Genomic DNA, 16,833 nt, shown 5'->3' with positions numbered 1-16,833 from the left:
GTCTATACTTGTTGGGTCCAACTGTAAACAACATAGGCTCCAATCTGCTATAACATATTGCTGGCTGGAAGAGGGTTAGGTGTGTAAAGTTGCAATTTATCCATGTTTGCTAGTAAAGAACACTAGTAGGTTATTGTTTGAGTGTTCTTGAACAATAAAGAATTCGGGTTGCATATCATACTTCTTTACTTTTTGGAAAACTACAACAGTCTCTGTATCGTAGACATGTACTGCCATTGGTGATAAATCTCACTAGAAACTATGATAATGACTCCGTTATATTATAAAATGAAAATTGTCTTGGCAATAGAATGTATGACAAAAATAATATGTATTTATTCATAATATCTAATATCTCACCTCAGAAAATTTGAACGATAATTCATGTTTTCCATCAAAAATGCTTAAAACAGCCTCGACATTAAAACTCCAAAATATGGCAGACAAATTAGCTTGAATATGTATTGGAGCCAAAATCATTTGACTGGTTCAGGAATTTAATTACAGAATTCATTTATTTGTTCTCCAGTTATAGGTATGAAGACTGAACTGACTACTTTCAAAATGAGGTTACCAATGGGAAATATGACATTGAATAGAACAGACTACAAGAACTTTTAAAATTTGTGTTGCAGATGTTGACTGCTTTTATCACAAATAAATATAAACCCAGTTTAATTTACTTCAAAAGGGAAGACAAAGATAATAACCTGCATACATATTTAAACTATATATCATGCAAGTTAATTCACTTTAACGAGAACTAACAATTGATGTGCATGACTTTTGTCTCCCACTGTATACTTTCCACTGGTACAGACATAAAAGAAACTTGCAATCACATATTCACTGATGTAACACTAATAGCCATTGATTTTATAGTTTTCAAAATGATTCATCAGATAATTCCAATAACTCTCTCAAGATGAAAGGTTGTTAGGGAACTGCTTGATCACAAGATGTGGATCATATTAGCTGTTTTTATTGCTGTCTACTGACAACACAATCAGTTAATCCAGGTGATAATTAGGGTAATCAAAGTGGATTCACTGCCAGACAAATCTGTCACCAGTTTTTTTTTAGTATTATAATACATTCCTTTGAATTTCATAGTTTTCATTGACTTAAAAAACCAAAAACTTGCATGGTATCAAGAAAATTTTGTTGAAAATATGATGTCTAGATAATTGATTTTTCTGGGTTGTTTAGGTTAATTACAGTATATTAGATAACGAAGAGGCCGAAAGTTTGAAAATGACTGTTCGTATTTTCAATATACAAATACAATATTCAGTCCAATATACAAAATACATGTACATTGGAAGTCCCATATGAAATTAAGATTTAGTATATATTTCGGATAGAGTGAAGTACAGGTCTCTGGTTCATTTGTTATACATTTTCTTTGTATACTGCTACAATTAAATATCTAATGAAAAAAATGATTGGTTGTTAAGGAAAAATAGGACCCCCTCCCCACTGGAAGGAAAACTATTACTCTGGTCCCCAATCCATAACCACTTTCCAAGTACAGGAATTCATGTACCAATGAAAAACAATGAAAAATGATAGCCTTGAAAGTAAATGTATTCATGCTATTTATTTCTTTTTTCTTAAATTAGCATTCACAAACAGATGTTGATTCCTTACAGTTCACTTTCATGCTCTGTCCAGTGTCTAAACTGCTTTTCACTTTCATGCTGTGCCCATTACTAAGACTTCTTTTCCCTTTCATGTTGTGTCCAGTACTCAGACTGCTTTTCACTTTCATACTCTGTCCAGTGTCTAAACTGCTTTTCACTATCATGCTGTGCCCAGTACTCAGACTGCTTTTCACTTTCTTGCTCTGTCCAGTGTCCAAACTGATTTTCACTTAAATTCATGCTGTGCCCAGTACTAAGACTGCTTTTCCCTTTCATGCTCTGTCCAATGTCCAGACTGCTTTTCGCTTTCATGCTCTGTACAGTACCCAAACTGCTTTTAACTTTCATGCTCTGTCCAGTACTCAGACTGCTTTTCACTTTCATGCTCTGTCCAGTGTCCAGACTGCTTTTCACTTTCATGCTCTGTCCAGTGTCCAAACTGCTTTTCACTTTCATGCTGTGTCCAGTGTCCAGACTGCTTTTCACTTTCATGCTGTGTCCAGTACTCAGACTGCTTTTCACTTTCATGCTCTGTCCAGTACCCAGACTGCTTTTCACTTTCATGCTCTGTCTAGTGTCCAAACTGCTTTTCACTTAAATTCATGCTGTGTCCAGTACCTAAACTGCTTTTGACTTTCATGGTCTGTCCAGTACTCAGCTTGCTTTTCACTTTCATGCTCTGTCCAGTGTCCAAGCGACTTTTCACTTAAATTCATGCTGTGTCCAGTACCCAAACTACTTTTGACTTTCATGCTCTGTGCAGTACCCATTCTGCTTTTCACTTTCATGCTCTGTCCAGTATCCAAACTGCTTTTCACTTTCATGCTGTGTCCTGTGTCCAAACTGCTTTTCACTTTCATGCCTTGTCCAGTACCAAAACTGCTTTTCACTTTCATGCTCTGTCCAGTGTCTAGACTGCTTTTCACTTTCATTCCCTGTCCAGTGTCCAGACTGCTTTTCACTTTCATGCTCTGTCCAGTACCCAAACTACTTTTCACTTTCATGCTCTGTCCAGTGTCCAAACTGCTTTTCACTTTCATGTTCTGTTCACTGCTTGAATATTTGATGTACTCTGACATTGGGTCACTATTTCAGTGTTTGGTTATAATATAATAACAAGGGTATATACAAGTGTCTGCCATGTAAATTTAGGTGTGCAGTGTTGCACCTGGTATTGTCATAGGCAATCTGTGTCCTACATCCCCCCAACTTTGGCACACAGTTTCAAAGGAAAAAGAAACATATTGTAATGGATATTCAGCTTTGAATTGTTTCCTTTAATTATTACAAAAAGCTGAAAGGTACATGTATATTTGTTATATATCAGATCATTACAAAGATCAATTTTCATCTCTAATAAGTTTAACGTCAATCCCGGATGCGAGGACTTACAAAAATGGTACTAACAGCTGCCTCGCTTGGCACTCAGCATTAAGAGGTTAGTGTTAGGACTGGTCGGCCTGGTGTCAGGATAATGTGACTGGGTGGGACATCATGCTACATGTCTGCGGCATGACACCCCAGTGCTAGACATCACTATAAACTGCTACACTGCAAACATCGTAGCAATATGACTGAAAAATTGTTAAAACTACATTACAAATCCAAATCACACACACACACTCTAATAAGTTTTCTAATTTCACACTTCAATTAAGATTTCAATTTTGGTAATCATTGTTAGAGTGACATTTTTAAATATCAGATTCCAGACTAGATCTACAGTATATATTAAGCTAGAATTGGATTTTGTCTTTGATTGGTCACTGATAAGATCTTTCCTAGATGAAATACTTTGCTTTGATTTACTTATAGTGACATTAAAAAATGAGAATAGCACACACTTTGTTGTTTTGGGTTTAATGCCAGTTTTCAGCACATGCTAGGCAGTTTATGGCAGGAAGTATATTTAGTGGAGGAAGAACTGAGATAAACCCTAGAAGAAACTGACCCACAGGAAGTCACTTGCAATTTTTCTTATATACCCACGTTGGCCAAGCCAAAGGCTCAAACCCATATGGACAGAGGTGAGATGTCAGTGATCTGTAAAGGAAGCACATTAGACCACCTGGGGCTCCAAGCGCACAAAAAGCTTGAATGCATTCATGCATTGCAGTACCCTTCTGTGATAGTATTTACATATACTGGTTCATTGTATTTGCCACAGTCCAGGTAATGTAACATCTGATTTGCAGGACACCTGAGTACATATACTGTAATATCTGATTTGCAGGTCACTTGAGTACAGGTACTGTAACATCTGATTTGCAGGTCACTTGAGTACAGATGCTGTAACATCTGATTTGCAGGTCACCTTAGTACAGATACTGTAACATCTGATTTGCAGGTCACTGTAACATCTAATTTGCAGGTCACCTGAGTACAGATACTATAATATCTGATTTGCAGGTCACCTGAGTATAGGTACTGTAATATCTGATTTGCAGGTCACGTTAGTACAGATACCGTAACATCTGATTTGCAGGTCACCTTAGTACAGATAGTGTAACATCTAATTTGCAGGTAACTGTAATATCTGATTTGCAGGTCACCTGAGTACAGGTACTGTAACATCTGATTTGCAGGTCACTGTAATATCTGATTTGCAGGTCACCTGTGTACAGGTACTGTAACATCTGATTTGCAGGTCAGCTGAGTACAGGTACTGTAACATCTGATTTGCAGGACACATGAGTACAGGTAATATAATATCTGATTTGCAGTTCACTGTAATATCTGATTTGCAGGTCACCTGAGTACAAATACTGTAATGTCTGATTTGCAGGTCACCCAAGTACAGATACTGTAATATCTGATTTGCAGGTCAGCTGAGTACAGGTACTGTAACATCTGATTTGCAGGACACCTGAGTACAGATACTGTAATATCTGATTTACAGGACACCTGAGTACAGGTACTGTAATATCTGATTTACAGGACACCTGAGTACAGGTGCTGTAATATCTGATTTACATGATACCTACATGTAAGTGACATCTATTCCCAAAGCACATTTCTTACGAAGCTCTTTTCATCACTTTACTTTCTTTTAACCTCTCTTTGGCAGACACCTGTGAAGAAACAATTGACATTCTTTGAGTATTCTGTATTGATAAGTTTCACTGTGATGTGAAAATTACTGGGGATTAACTACACTGTACATAAAATATAATTTTCAAATAAAGTGTTAGCACCTTGCCTTAAAAATGTTGTATATTTTGAAGTGTGCAAAATACATGTATTCAAAGTATTAGTTTCAAAACTTTTCTTGACTTAGTTATGAATTTAGAGCCAAATTGTTTGTAAAATCTTTCTGATATAACCTTTATACTCATCTGTGGATTCTTATTTCTTTTTGGCAGCTCCCTTGATGGCACCCAGTTTTGAGAAAGGGCTGCAAAGGTCCTTCTGTATCCGTATGAAGTCAACCCTGACAAAACGAGGTGTCCATGTCCGTTCATCAGGATACAGAGTAAGGCAAAATATCTGGGTATTCCTTATCAGTTGGGAACCAGATGATACACCTGGGTACATTTACTTTGCACCCGGCTACTTTAAAAAAACAAGAACTGTATCCCCATTGGGGGAGGTCTCCCAAACCCTTTGTCTACTTTGGCAACTCATCCTCCAACTTAAAATCTAATGGAAGGCCCTGAATAGGGTGGAAAAAGTCATACAAATCTTAATGGACTTAATTACCTAACAAAAAGATAAATGTTTAAATAAATAAATAAATGATTATATAATAGGTTAGATACATAAGTAGATAAATAAGAGATAGTATACCAGTTTTATAAAAGACTGTTGAGCCGTGGCATCTATAGGAAGGTAACTCACTTACTCATAAATCTGAATTTTATGAATTTCATCTGGATCCTTTCACCATGATAGCTGAAGGGAGGTAACTTAGTTGCAGGTTAAGGGCTTGGTCAGATACTGTATTGTTAGCTTTCCACTTTTGTTGTTTACTTGCAGGTTGAAGAAGCCATGTACATTAAAAAATTTAATGATATTTTGTATTAAAACTGCTGGGTTTTCATGTTAAAATATTTTCTGATAAAAAGTTTATGCTGTAATTGTTACACTTTCAGGTTGTCTATATCCATGGAAACTTCCGTCTCCAGCTTACCTTTACAGTGAATCGAAAGCCATCAACAGTACCTGTTTTAGGAATGGTAGCAGTGGCCTTTGCATTACCCCCACCCACCATCACTGAATTTCGACTTGAAAGTGACACATTTATAATGAGACTCTCCCCTGAGTTTAGAGTTTTATATTGTGAAAATGTGTAAGTACTAGATGGGGTCAACTGAGTTTAGAGTTTTATATTGTGAAAATGTGTAAGTACTAGATGGGGTCAACTGAGTTTAGAGTTTAATATTGTGAAAACGTGTAAGTACTAGATGGGGTCAACTGAGTTTAGAGTTTTATATTGTGAAAATGTGTAAGTACTAGATGGGCTCAACTGAGTTTAGAGTTTTATATTGTGAAAATGTGTAAGTACTAGATGGGGTCAACTTTGCTTGGCTTTCTGTCCATCTGTCAGTCTTACTTCATTACAATAGTATGTATTGTTAGAATAATTTGTTATGACTTGGATAGTAAGACTTAATACAGATAGTTTGACATCTGTCTCCTGGCAATATTGAATATGAGTAATAAAACAGTAGTCATATTTTGTATTCATTTGGATGAATTTAGCATCCTATTATCCACAGTTAGTCATGGTTATATTAAATTGGGTTTGACTGATTAGACATATGCAAATCTGTCATTTTAGAATTTTGTTATCTGAATCCAACATGTGGCAGTATATCATTTTCAAAAAGGGAAAATTTAATCACATTTTGCAACACATATATAAGTCCTTTCTCAATAAAAATGAAACTTGTCCAATCCCTACATTAGTCAGTTATCAGTCATACCCATTTGGATGTGTAATATTATGATTACTGATTAACTCCCTTAAATAACACACCTATTCTGTATCAGGTTGCAAGTAGGGACTATTTTATAAATGTACTATGTAGCATTCTACTGCTTTTATTTATTACAATTATTTTCAAAGCACATGGGTACAAGTTTCATGTCACATGTATGAAACTAATTTCATTTCATAAAATTTTTGGTAGCTTCAATGAGAATATTTGTACAAAGATATTTCTTGAGAATTATTAATTTCCTGGTAATAAAGCACAAGATATATGACACAGACCATAACTGAATGCTTTCAGTAAAACCACAAATAAGTACAATGAAATTGTTGTACATTGTTCCAGGTATATGAATTATTATTAATGTGACAATTATACAAGCTTTTAACTCCTTCAATTTTTTTGTTGGTACTTTTACCAGATCAAACTTTAGAATAGTTAAAACAGAATAAATGTAATGAAACATTAAGAAAACAAATATGTTTTATTCTGAATCAGCAGGGTTTTTCTAAACTTTTTTTGATGGTATAAGATGCTAGCATAGATAATAAATATATACCAAGAAAGAGGCATGAAAATCATGGTGGCAGCCCTTTCCTGTATTTAACCCTTTATCTCACAGAGCATAGGGACAAAGTGCAGCGTGCTATAAATAGAACACCTGTTACCTAGTCGACAGCATACGCATAGGCCTGCCTGTGAACTGTTAAGCAATGTAGTGTATGTTACATTTAACAGCAGTTTTAACCATTTTACATTTTTGGTACACATCTATTATACGTGGAAAAATTTAAGAGTAAAGTCCGATTGTTATAGCTCTGTAATTATTTTTCTCAGAAGAATTTTTAATGTGCTTTAAAATCTCGAGAGAACTCATTCACCGTCATGTCAGTGAGGCCGCGTGACCAACCGTAGCTGCCATTTCCCATACTCGAAATTTACATTTTTTTCGTCTGCGTCTACATCACTAAGTCATCTGAATTTGATAATTTATAAAAACGAATTGCTGCCTACATCATTATCAGAGCCTTTACCTAAGTTATTGAATCCTTAATGGTTGTGATTTTAATCGTGAAAACTTTGTAAGTACTGAATGAAATCCTGCCTGTGAACTGTTAAGCAATGTAGTGTATGTTACATTTAACAGCAATTTTCACCTTTTTACATTTTTGATACACATCTATTATATGTGGAAAAATTTAAGAGTAAAGTCCGATTGTTATATCTGTGTAATTATTTTTCACGGAAGAATTTTTTATGTGCTTTAAAATCTTGAGAGAACTCGTTCACCATCATGTCAGTGTAGCTGCATGACCAACCGTAGCTGCCATTTCCTATACTCCAAATTTACATGTTTTTCGTCTGCATCTACATCACTAAGTTATCTGAATTTGATAATTTATAAAAACTAATTGATGCATACATCAATATCAGAGCCTTTACCTAAGTTATTGAATCTTTCATAGTTGTGATTCTAATCGTGAAAACTTCGTAAGTACTGAATGAAATCCGCAATCGCCTTTTTGGAGAGTGGAGATTACGATCCAGTTACTTTAAATAGCAGATATCGACCAGTGCATAAACAGCGACCACGTGATCTGACGTAATTGTCATTCGCAGAAATGAATGTAGTATCTAATAGGGGGGTTTTCCCCAAAAGTGGCTGTACAAAAGCCAGCTCAAAATGACTGATGTTTACAGCAGGCGTCAAAAGGCGCTTCCATGTGAATGGAGTAGAGGCGTCAAAAGGTGCTTCCATGCGAATGGAGTAGAGGCGTCCAAAGACGCTTGCATGATGTAAAGGGTTAATGAATGATCCAGCAATAAACATATTTATTTATCATAGTTGAATACTTAAAAACATTTATTGAGATATATGATCACTTGAGGGCTATAGGAGCATTGTATATGATTGTATATAGGGTGTATGATTATGTTTATTTAAGTCAGTATATGAATTCATTGAAATAATTTGATCAGCAATAAGTTGACTAAAAGTAAACATATACATCATAATCCATTATGTGCTACAAAGTATGCATATATATTGTAATAACCCTTTATATTGCTACAAAGTATGCATATAGATCATCATAACCCTTTATATTGCTACAAAATATGCATATAGATCATCATAACCCTCTGTATTGCTACAATGTATGCATATAGATCATCATAACCTCTATATTGCTACAAAGTATGCATATCAATCATCATAACCCTCTATATTGCTACAAAGTATGCATATAGATCATCATGACCCTTTATATTGCAACAAAGTATGCATATAGATCATCATAACCCTTTATATTGCTACAAAAATGTATACATATACATCATCATCACCCTTTATATTGCTATAAAGTATGCATATGCATTATAATAACCCTTTACATTGCTACAAAGTATGCATATAGATCATCATAACTCTTTATATTGCAACTTTATTTGATTTATGTAAGCAATGGATCACATAGTTTTCAGTGGAAGGAAAATATGGGTAGGTCAGCATAAAGTTAGCAAAAGATAAGTCATTGTATCAATGAGAAATGCAATTTCAGCTTACTGACTCTCATCCAAATGTGACCTTGAAGAATAGTATTGAAATGAAATCAAAAGTTCTGTATGTTTAATTTATAAATCTTGTGAAACAACCTTGATATGGGAAATGAAATATCTATACACAATGTAATTTATGATATTTAAACTTGTAAATAAACCTGACAATTATGATGAGAGATAAATGCAAACAAAAAAATTTACAAATTAATTATAAAAGTCACAGACATATATAGTGCAGAGATTTGCAACACTCCCACTGTGTTTGTACCATCTAGTGGCACCCTTATATGGAAACGATGATATTGACTTGGTGTGTATCCAGGCAAGTGCTCATTTATGCTTGGAGAGTGGCTAATGAGGAAGGTAGTAAACAGATGATGACATTTTTTCTGGTTCAACAGGAAGATTTTGGTCAATAAAGCCAGTTGATAAAGGTTCCTGAGGATACAGTAGGGCACTGTTCTGCACATCTGTATCATATTTCATTATCATCAGACAGGGAAGTGATGTTTTCTTACCATTTAAAATTGTTTCAAAATGAATAATACAAATAAAACTGTTATCAGTTTGCAGAAAATATTATAGGTGTAATGTTTTTCAACACAAGATAGGCTATACATAGTGGCCAGTATATTTGGTGGAAGAAGAACTTGGGAAAACCCACATGAAGAATCATGATCCATGGGAAGCAACAGGCAAGTTTTCTCATATACCAACATTGGCCAAACCTGTGACTCGAACTCATGGACAGAGGTGAGATATCAGTGATCAGTAACGCCTTAGACCACTCAGCCACCTGGAGTCCCTGCAGAAAATGATTAATCTCTTAAAACCAAATCAATCTCAAATAAATGACAAAGATAGGCATGAATCAGAACAAATCATTTTTTTTAGAGACATGTGGTAGTAGTCAAGTTTAGATTATTTTAAAATAGCTATTTATGGTTGAAATTGATCCTTGATACTGCCAGTAAATTTTTAATTAACTTTGGAAAAAGGAATCCTACAGTTGACATAAAAATTTAGTCAGCTTTTAGATAATACAAACATAACTTGATGGCATAAGGAATTAGGAGATGCATAATTGCATTATATTCAGCTGCTGTGTGTCAGAGAGTAGATTGGAATCATTTAAAATATAGCATTGTTCCTTATGTTTAGATCCTAAATACTGTCCTTAAATTTGAAATGTGCTTTTTCAAAATGTTGTTTAGTCCATTGAAAAATTATTAAGCATTAAAGTGACAATAAATACGGTTTAATTTAATAGAACATGAAAAAGTTTGACAGTTGATATGTCTGATGATTGTGTTCAAGTTAATTCAAAGATGGATTTTTTTATTCACAAGTTTAAAAGTTATATGGCACTGAAATTATATTTAGCTTTTCTTAAATCTTGGATATTGCTTTTAAAATTAAATGTAGAAAATTTATTTAGTTTCAAAATGGTACCAAAATATGACATAATACAAGATGAAGAAATAAATAAAACTGAGAAAATTGGTATATATTTTAAAGTTGATTCACACACAGAATTTTATCCTTCTTTGTAAAATTGGCTTTCTTGAACTTCAGCATTCAGCAAAAGATTTATTTAGCTTTTCAGTGATACCAAATATGACTTGAAATAATGGAAGTTGAAGAAATTTCTGAAGATTAGGCAACTGAGATATTACCTCCAATTTGATTGTCAATGTCACATCCTCACCATGGATTCATTACTCGCACAGTAAAATCATTTTTCTCACAAATTTTGCAAAGAAAACATGAAAATGATAATACCATTTGTATTTTCATGCTAAATATCGATGACATATCCAAGAGATATCACAGATTAGCAAAATCAAACAGATTTTCAAGATGACTGTTATTTTGGTAGACCTGCATTATGACTGCTTCCCTAGTGCTCTTGCTTCATCACACATAATCACATGATATTACTGAGATCTTTTGATAACAAAAGATCCAATGGTCACTTACAAATCTATGTCATATAGATGTCTCTTTAAAAAATATAGGTTTGTAGCAGTATGAATCAAACAAAACAGCTAATATTGGAACTATTTTCTTAGCACATTCATAATTTGATGAGGGGAATAGGTCTTGAATAACTTCTTTACTACCTTTTCTCAAAAGCAAACTTTCTCTACATTCTATTATTTTAAACATAAATTTCACCAAGAAGAGGAATTGTGTGACATTTTAATGTAGTTTTTAATTTCAGTCTTAAAGTATGTCAGTGTCATTTTTTTAATTGTTTAGTACATACCTACAATAACATGATGTGTCACACAAGCAAGTTGATTTTTTCTTATTAATCTCAAACCCCTGGATATGGTTGTGTTTCAAAAACATGATCTTAAATAATCTTCGGGATGTGTAATTACCTTGGGTGGATACCACAGTATATAACCTGGGATGTGTACCTTGGGTTGAGTAAACTTCATACCTGCCATATTCCCAGATAGTGCTGAGTTTTTTTAAGACCCAGAAAGTTTGAAGGTCCCAAGGGAGGTCAGAGTGCATGATCCAAAAACAGAGACACCATCCAGTTGAGAATAAGCTATCTTGCTATTGAAAATCACTGGATATTTAAATTGGAATAAAATAAAACAAAATACATTTCTTTCGAAGCAGTTTATATAAACTTTCAGACAAAAAGTAGTTGGTAGACATAGCAATGTAAAATATAACCACACACGTGTATACACATTCACATAATTACAACACAGAAAAAGTGAAAAAAATAAACTATAATTGTGTCATTAAAATTCTTTGGACTGTGGAATATTGTCTTAATTTAGATACAACTTTGGAAACTGTCAGTAGTTCACTAAAGTGTTAGAATTTACCCATTAATACAGGTGTTATTAGTGTTCATCTTTGCACTTTTCTGAGACTGGACGGTACTGTTGTTTAAATTTTCCTGCTGGATTATCTGATTGAATTCTGGTCAGAACTGAGTTGTTCTGACAACCTTAGGGCATGCATTGTTAGAACAGAGTTGTTCTGACACCCTTAGTGTATGCATTGTCAGAAGTGCTTCTGATGTAGTTTGACCACAAGATATGCTTATCTGTATAGAACAAAGAAAATATCAATCATATTAGGACTGACTATTTCAAATTTGTGATAGGGGAGGTGATGTGAAGGTGAACATAAAACTAAATTTCAAGCTTTATCGGGACCTTTCAGATAATATAGCAGTAATAAATGTCATTCTCTTCATCACACACATAAACTATGTAAACATGAGTGTGTAAGTATTTTTTTAATCAGTTTATTTCATGCTAAAATCATCCTGAAAGCATCTGTCAGTCATTATTAGTTTATAAAAATTAAGATAACAAATAATAATAGAAATAACCTGAATGTTCCATTCATCGTATTGAATATGTTCTGGCTTGTATTGATGTTAAATACAGATGGTATTGCTATGTCAACCAGTGTCATAAACTCCAGAATAACTCGTGTCAGTATGGGGTTTGTAGGATTCCTTATATCATTGAAAAACAGTAACATGTGAGCAGATGGATAAACGTAAATGAACAGTTGTTTTGTCTAACTGAAATGTGATTTGGAAGAATGCAGTCTGGTATAAACATTGAATAAGGCAAGATCTGTATCTAATATTTTTGGGAATAAAGAAGAATATAAGTGATGCTATGCATGATTTGCACTGTGTTAAGTACTGTATATTATTGTACATCTAGGTCTCCTGGGTAAACTCTAACTGGCCCATGAATTATGAAGTCTTTGTTTACATTTATTTAATTTCATGTTGGAGAAATTAGACAATATGCACATGCAAAATAATAAAAAAAATAATTATAGTAGTTCATTACAATTTATTGACAGATGGTCACAGCAGTGTGATTTGTTAATGATTTGTTAATCTTACCAATTTTTGGCTATTGATATTTTTTGTCTACAATTACTGAGATATGGTAAATTTTATATATTTAGGACATGGAAATTTTTTTAATTAAGTTTTGTGTCCCAAGATTTACAACCAATATGGTATATATTGTTTATATGACTTACTCCACCATTTTCCCATTGATCTATTGACAATTTTGACAGGATCTCCAACCTGACAGATTGGCTCCCAGAGGATTTGTGCAGCAATGTTTTATATAACTACTGTCATACTGGAGATCTCACTAGACTACGTAAAACACATACTGATCGTAAGTAACACACACACACACACGGTTTGCATCAGTTAGTTATTTGTCTTTGGAGTGAATTCAGTTTGTTTGCTTGTTGCATTAAAAACATTTACCTTCACTTTAAATAGTTCTGGCATTTTGTAACTGAAAACTTTCCAGAAACTTTATGCAGAAACAAGCATACCCCTCATGTTATAGCAAATTCAGTTTTGCAGTCCAATTTGGCACAGGCACTGTTTTACTTTCATCATCTGACTTCCTGTTAATTTTTTCAGTAGTGAATTAAAACTTTTCTTACTCATTAAATCATATGCATTTCATTGTTTTCAAATTTCAAGTGTCCATCTTTTTTGTTTACATGATAACTAGTGTATAGTCTGACAACTAGTGTATAGTCTGACAACTAGTGTGTAGTCTGAGTTGTCATTTGCATTCAGCAAAGACCACAGTTCAAAAAATTAGCACGTTATTTTTAATTTAATTTTTTAGTCTGTTTGGTGAAAGAAATGTTACAAAGTGTTAAAAAAATGGCTGCAGGAAATGGGTTTTGTTTTGCTGCATTGCTGAACTTGTTGCTTCTGCTGTAATTAAACAGTAGCATATAAATTCACAAATTCAAGGTACAAGATGACATTTTAATGTCAAAGTCAAATAAAATATAGATCTGGTTAGGGTTAGGGTTAGGGTTTAATGAGGGATTCAGTTACCCAAAAGCAAGATATAAAAAAAATGAATATATTAAAAATGCATAATGTTATACATGCAGGATTAGCTGTGTGTCTTGACAATATTCTTAGTGTTACGTCTCCAAATAGAAAGTCATATGAACATTGAGTTTCATCCAAGAGACTTCTTATGTCATGTTTGTCCTAATGACAGTAGTGTCTGTCTTATTTCATGTTGGTCCTAATGACAGTGGTGTCAGTCTTATGTTGGTCCTAATGATGGTGGTGTCAATCTTATGTCATGTTGGTCCTATTGACTGTGGTGTCAGTCTTATTTCATGCTGGTCCTAATGACAGTGGCATCAATGTTATGTTGGTCCTAATGACAGTGGTGTCAATCTTATTTCATGTTGGTCCTGATGACAGTGGTGTCAATCTTATGTCATGTTGGTCCCAATGACAGTGGTGTCAATCTTATGTTGGTCCTAATGAATGGTGTCAGTCTTATGTTGGTCCTAACAACAGTGGTGTTAATCTTATGAAATGTTGGTCCTAATGACTGGTGTCAATCTTCTGAAATGTTGGTCCTAATAACAGTGGTGTCAATCTGACATGCACAGCAGTTTATTTGAAAATCTTGTTATTGCTGAAGAATATCAGAGATGGTTTCACCACTGGACAGTTATAAGGAAGAAATTGTCTTGTCTTGAATTCCTGGAAATTCTGTTTGCCCAGTGTGTTGGTAGCGTCAATGGACTTTTAGATTTTCAATAAAAATTCAAGTACTTTATATACACATGCATAGTGTGAACTTGTTTATTATCATGCATATTTGCAGATTTAGGGAGGTTATGATTATAACATAATAAATTTAGGCAGAATGTTTTCCACCATTAAAAACACCCACTATTAGGTACCCTCACAGACGGTTATAAACAGATTTGTAGTTTACAGCAACCATGAAATAAAAATATAAATGTTTGCTCCAGAAATAAAAATCAATCCATTTTCTTGTGCATGGCTAGATTTTTATCTTTGACTTGATATGTTTATACCCTAATTTCATGAACTGATGATAGTCATGTGGATGCTTTTCAAAGTCTGGTCATCAAGACTCTAATTTTAACTTTGTAGCATTCCACCAGAAATTGAGACAAGATATGGGCATTTCAGATAAGCAGTACAGTGTTGAAAGTTTGCACAAGTTTTTCTTATTAATGGTGTTTCACTTTAAAAAGTGTTCAATGTCTGTAATTCTTTGGAGCCATATACCAGATTTTTATTGTAAAATTTAATTTTACTTAATTGCATGACAATTTTCAAATTCTAAAGATCTAACTGGAAGTAGCATGGACCCTGATTTGCTGGTGCATTATAGGTCCATAAAGTTTGTTAAAACGTCTCACTGAAACAAACAGCAGAGACCCCAGATCAGCTTATATGATGTTTGTGCAGTTGGATTTGTCTTATAAGTAGAATACTATAATACTATATGTAAGCTGTTTGTACTATACTGGTCTTGATTAATAACGGTAATAATACATTTTCAGTGTTATTGCTTTCTGGATAATATCAACACTGAAAGTTCCAGTTAAAGTCAAATGAGTAATTTATAAAGATCGTCAGGAGTCTCATCCATCAAGATTGCAACTGAAACGATATACCTGAATGATTCATTCCTCAGGTGAACTTTAATTTTCTCCAGCAAGATTAAAAGAACAGAATTCTTGGATACTTTACAGGCATCTGATTTCAGTTACTACCAAATTTATATTGTGTTTATAAATTTTTTATTTTCTTTTCCAGTCCTATCCAAAGGTCAGGTGCTTTCTGATTATATTCGACTAATTAATAAAAATGGTGGCTATTTCTGGGTCCAAATGTGTGCTACCTCTCTGTTTCATTCTAAGACAGTTGAAGAACATACAGTTCTGGCTATCTTCTACGTTCTCAGGTATCATTTTACTAATCCTTCAAATGCATCAGGTAGAATACAAGAATTCTCATCCCCAAGGTGTATTTTTCCTATCAAACACCATGCATAATGAAAGGTTATTTTTCTCACACTCCTGATTGAAAAATATAGTTGAAGTCAAAATGGCATTCTGTTAATAGAGAAGCAACTTTGAAACAGAAAAGCACAGATGAAAATTTTGGCCATAATTCAGATCTGTACATGTAGTGATGAATCAAGAGTAAAGGGCTCACGGTACTAATTCAATTTCCATTGTAAACCTATGCAAACACCGTGATAATAAAAATTCAAAAACTTAAAATTTTTGAATGCTCATGATCAAACCTATATTTATCAGTATAGATGAAGCCTGGATGTCAGCTTATGTGTAGAGGAAAGGATATGAGCTGCGGCATTTTCTGGACCTGCATGTGTTTGAAACGTGTTTTAAATTCCGCACCAAAGAGTCAGGTGCTAATTTGAGTAATGAGTGTTCCAAACTCAAGACTGTTAGACTGAAATTCCATCAATAAAACAATGTCTCTATATTTTTCACTTAAAACTAGGATAAGCTCTCAAAAGATTCTTTTTCCTAAAACATAACTTACATTATTAACCAATCATGGTCAGCCTAACCCAGGGGTTGGCAAACTACGGCTCGCGGGCCGCATGCCAAGGGTTTTCATGCGGCCTAGGAACAGAACAAGTCATCATTCACACTGACTCTGTTTATGTTACTCTGTTTATCAAATATATGTGCTTCGTTTGAAGTTTAAGTTTTCAAATATTAACAACATATTAATAACTGAAAATTAATTACTATGTTATTTAGGAAAACCTTTTGCTTTTGCTATTTCAAATATTATTTTACTTAATGAGCTATGTGGCCCGCGACAAGGTGTA

The 16,833-nt window shown here is 33.9% G+C and overlaps 1 protein-coding gene across 4 annotated transcripts in view; it reads left to right on the top strand.

The window, feature by feature from the left end:
- LOC149805279 (protein trachealess-like) overlaps positions 1–16,833 on the top strand; it is a 233,496-nt gene that overhangs the window by 196,770 nt on the left and 19,893 nt on the right. For all 4 annotated transcript variants that reach the window (XM_089949123.1, XM_089949128.1, XM_089949138.1 and 1 more), the window contains 4 exons: positions 5,006–5,115; positions 5,735–5,931; positions 13,223–13,329; positions 15,783–15,930. In XM_089949123.1, the coding sequence (XP_089805249.1) occupies positions 5,006–5,115; positions 5,735–5,931; positions 13,223–13,329; positions 15,783–15,930 (562 nt within the window). The remainder of the gene's footprint in view (positions 1–5,005; positions 5,116–5,734; positions 5,932–13,222; positions 13,330–15,782; positions 15,931–16,833) is intronic.

This window comes from Sinohyriopsis cumingii, chromosome 2 (assembly GCF_028554795.1).
Source record: "Sinohyriopsis cumingii isolate HCF-2022 chromosome 2, ASM2855479v2, whole genome shotgun sequence".
NCBI lineage: Eukaryota > Metazoa > Mollusca > Bivalvia > Unionida > Unionidae > Sinohyriopsis > Sinohyriopsis cumingii.
This window is presented reverse-complemented; position numbering and strand designations above follow the sequence as displayed.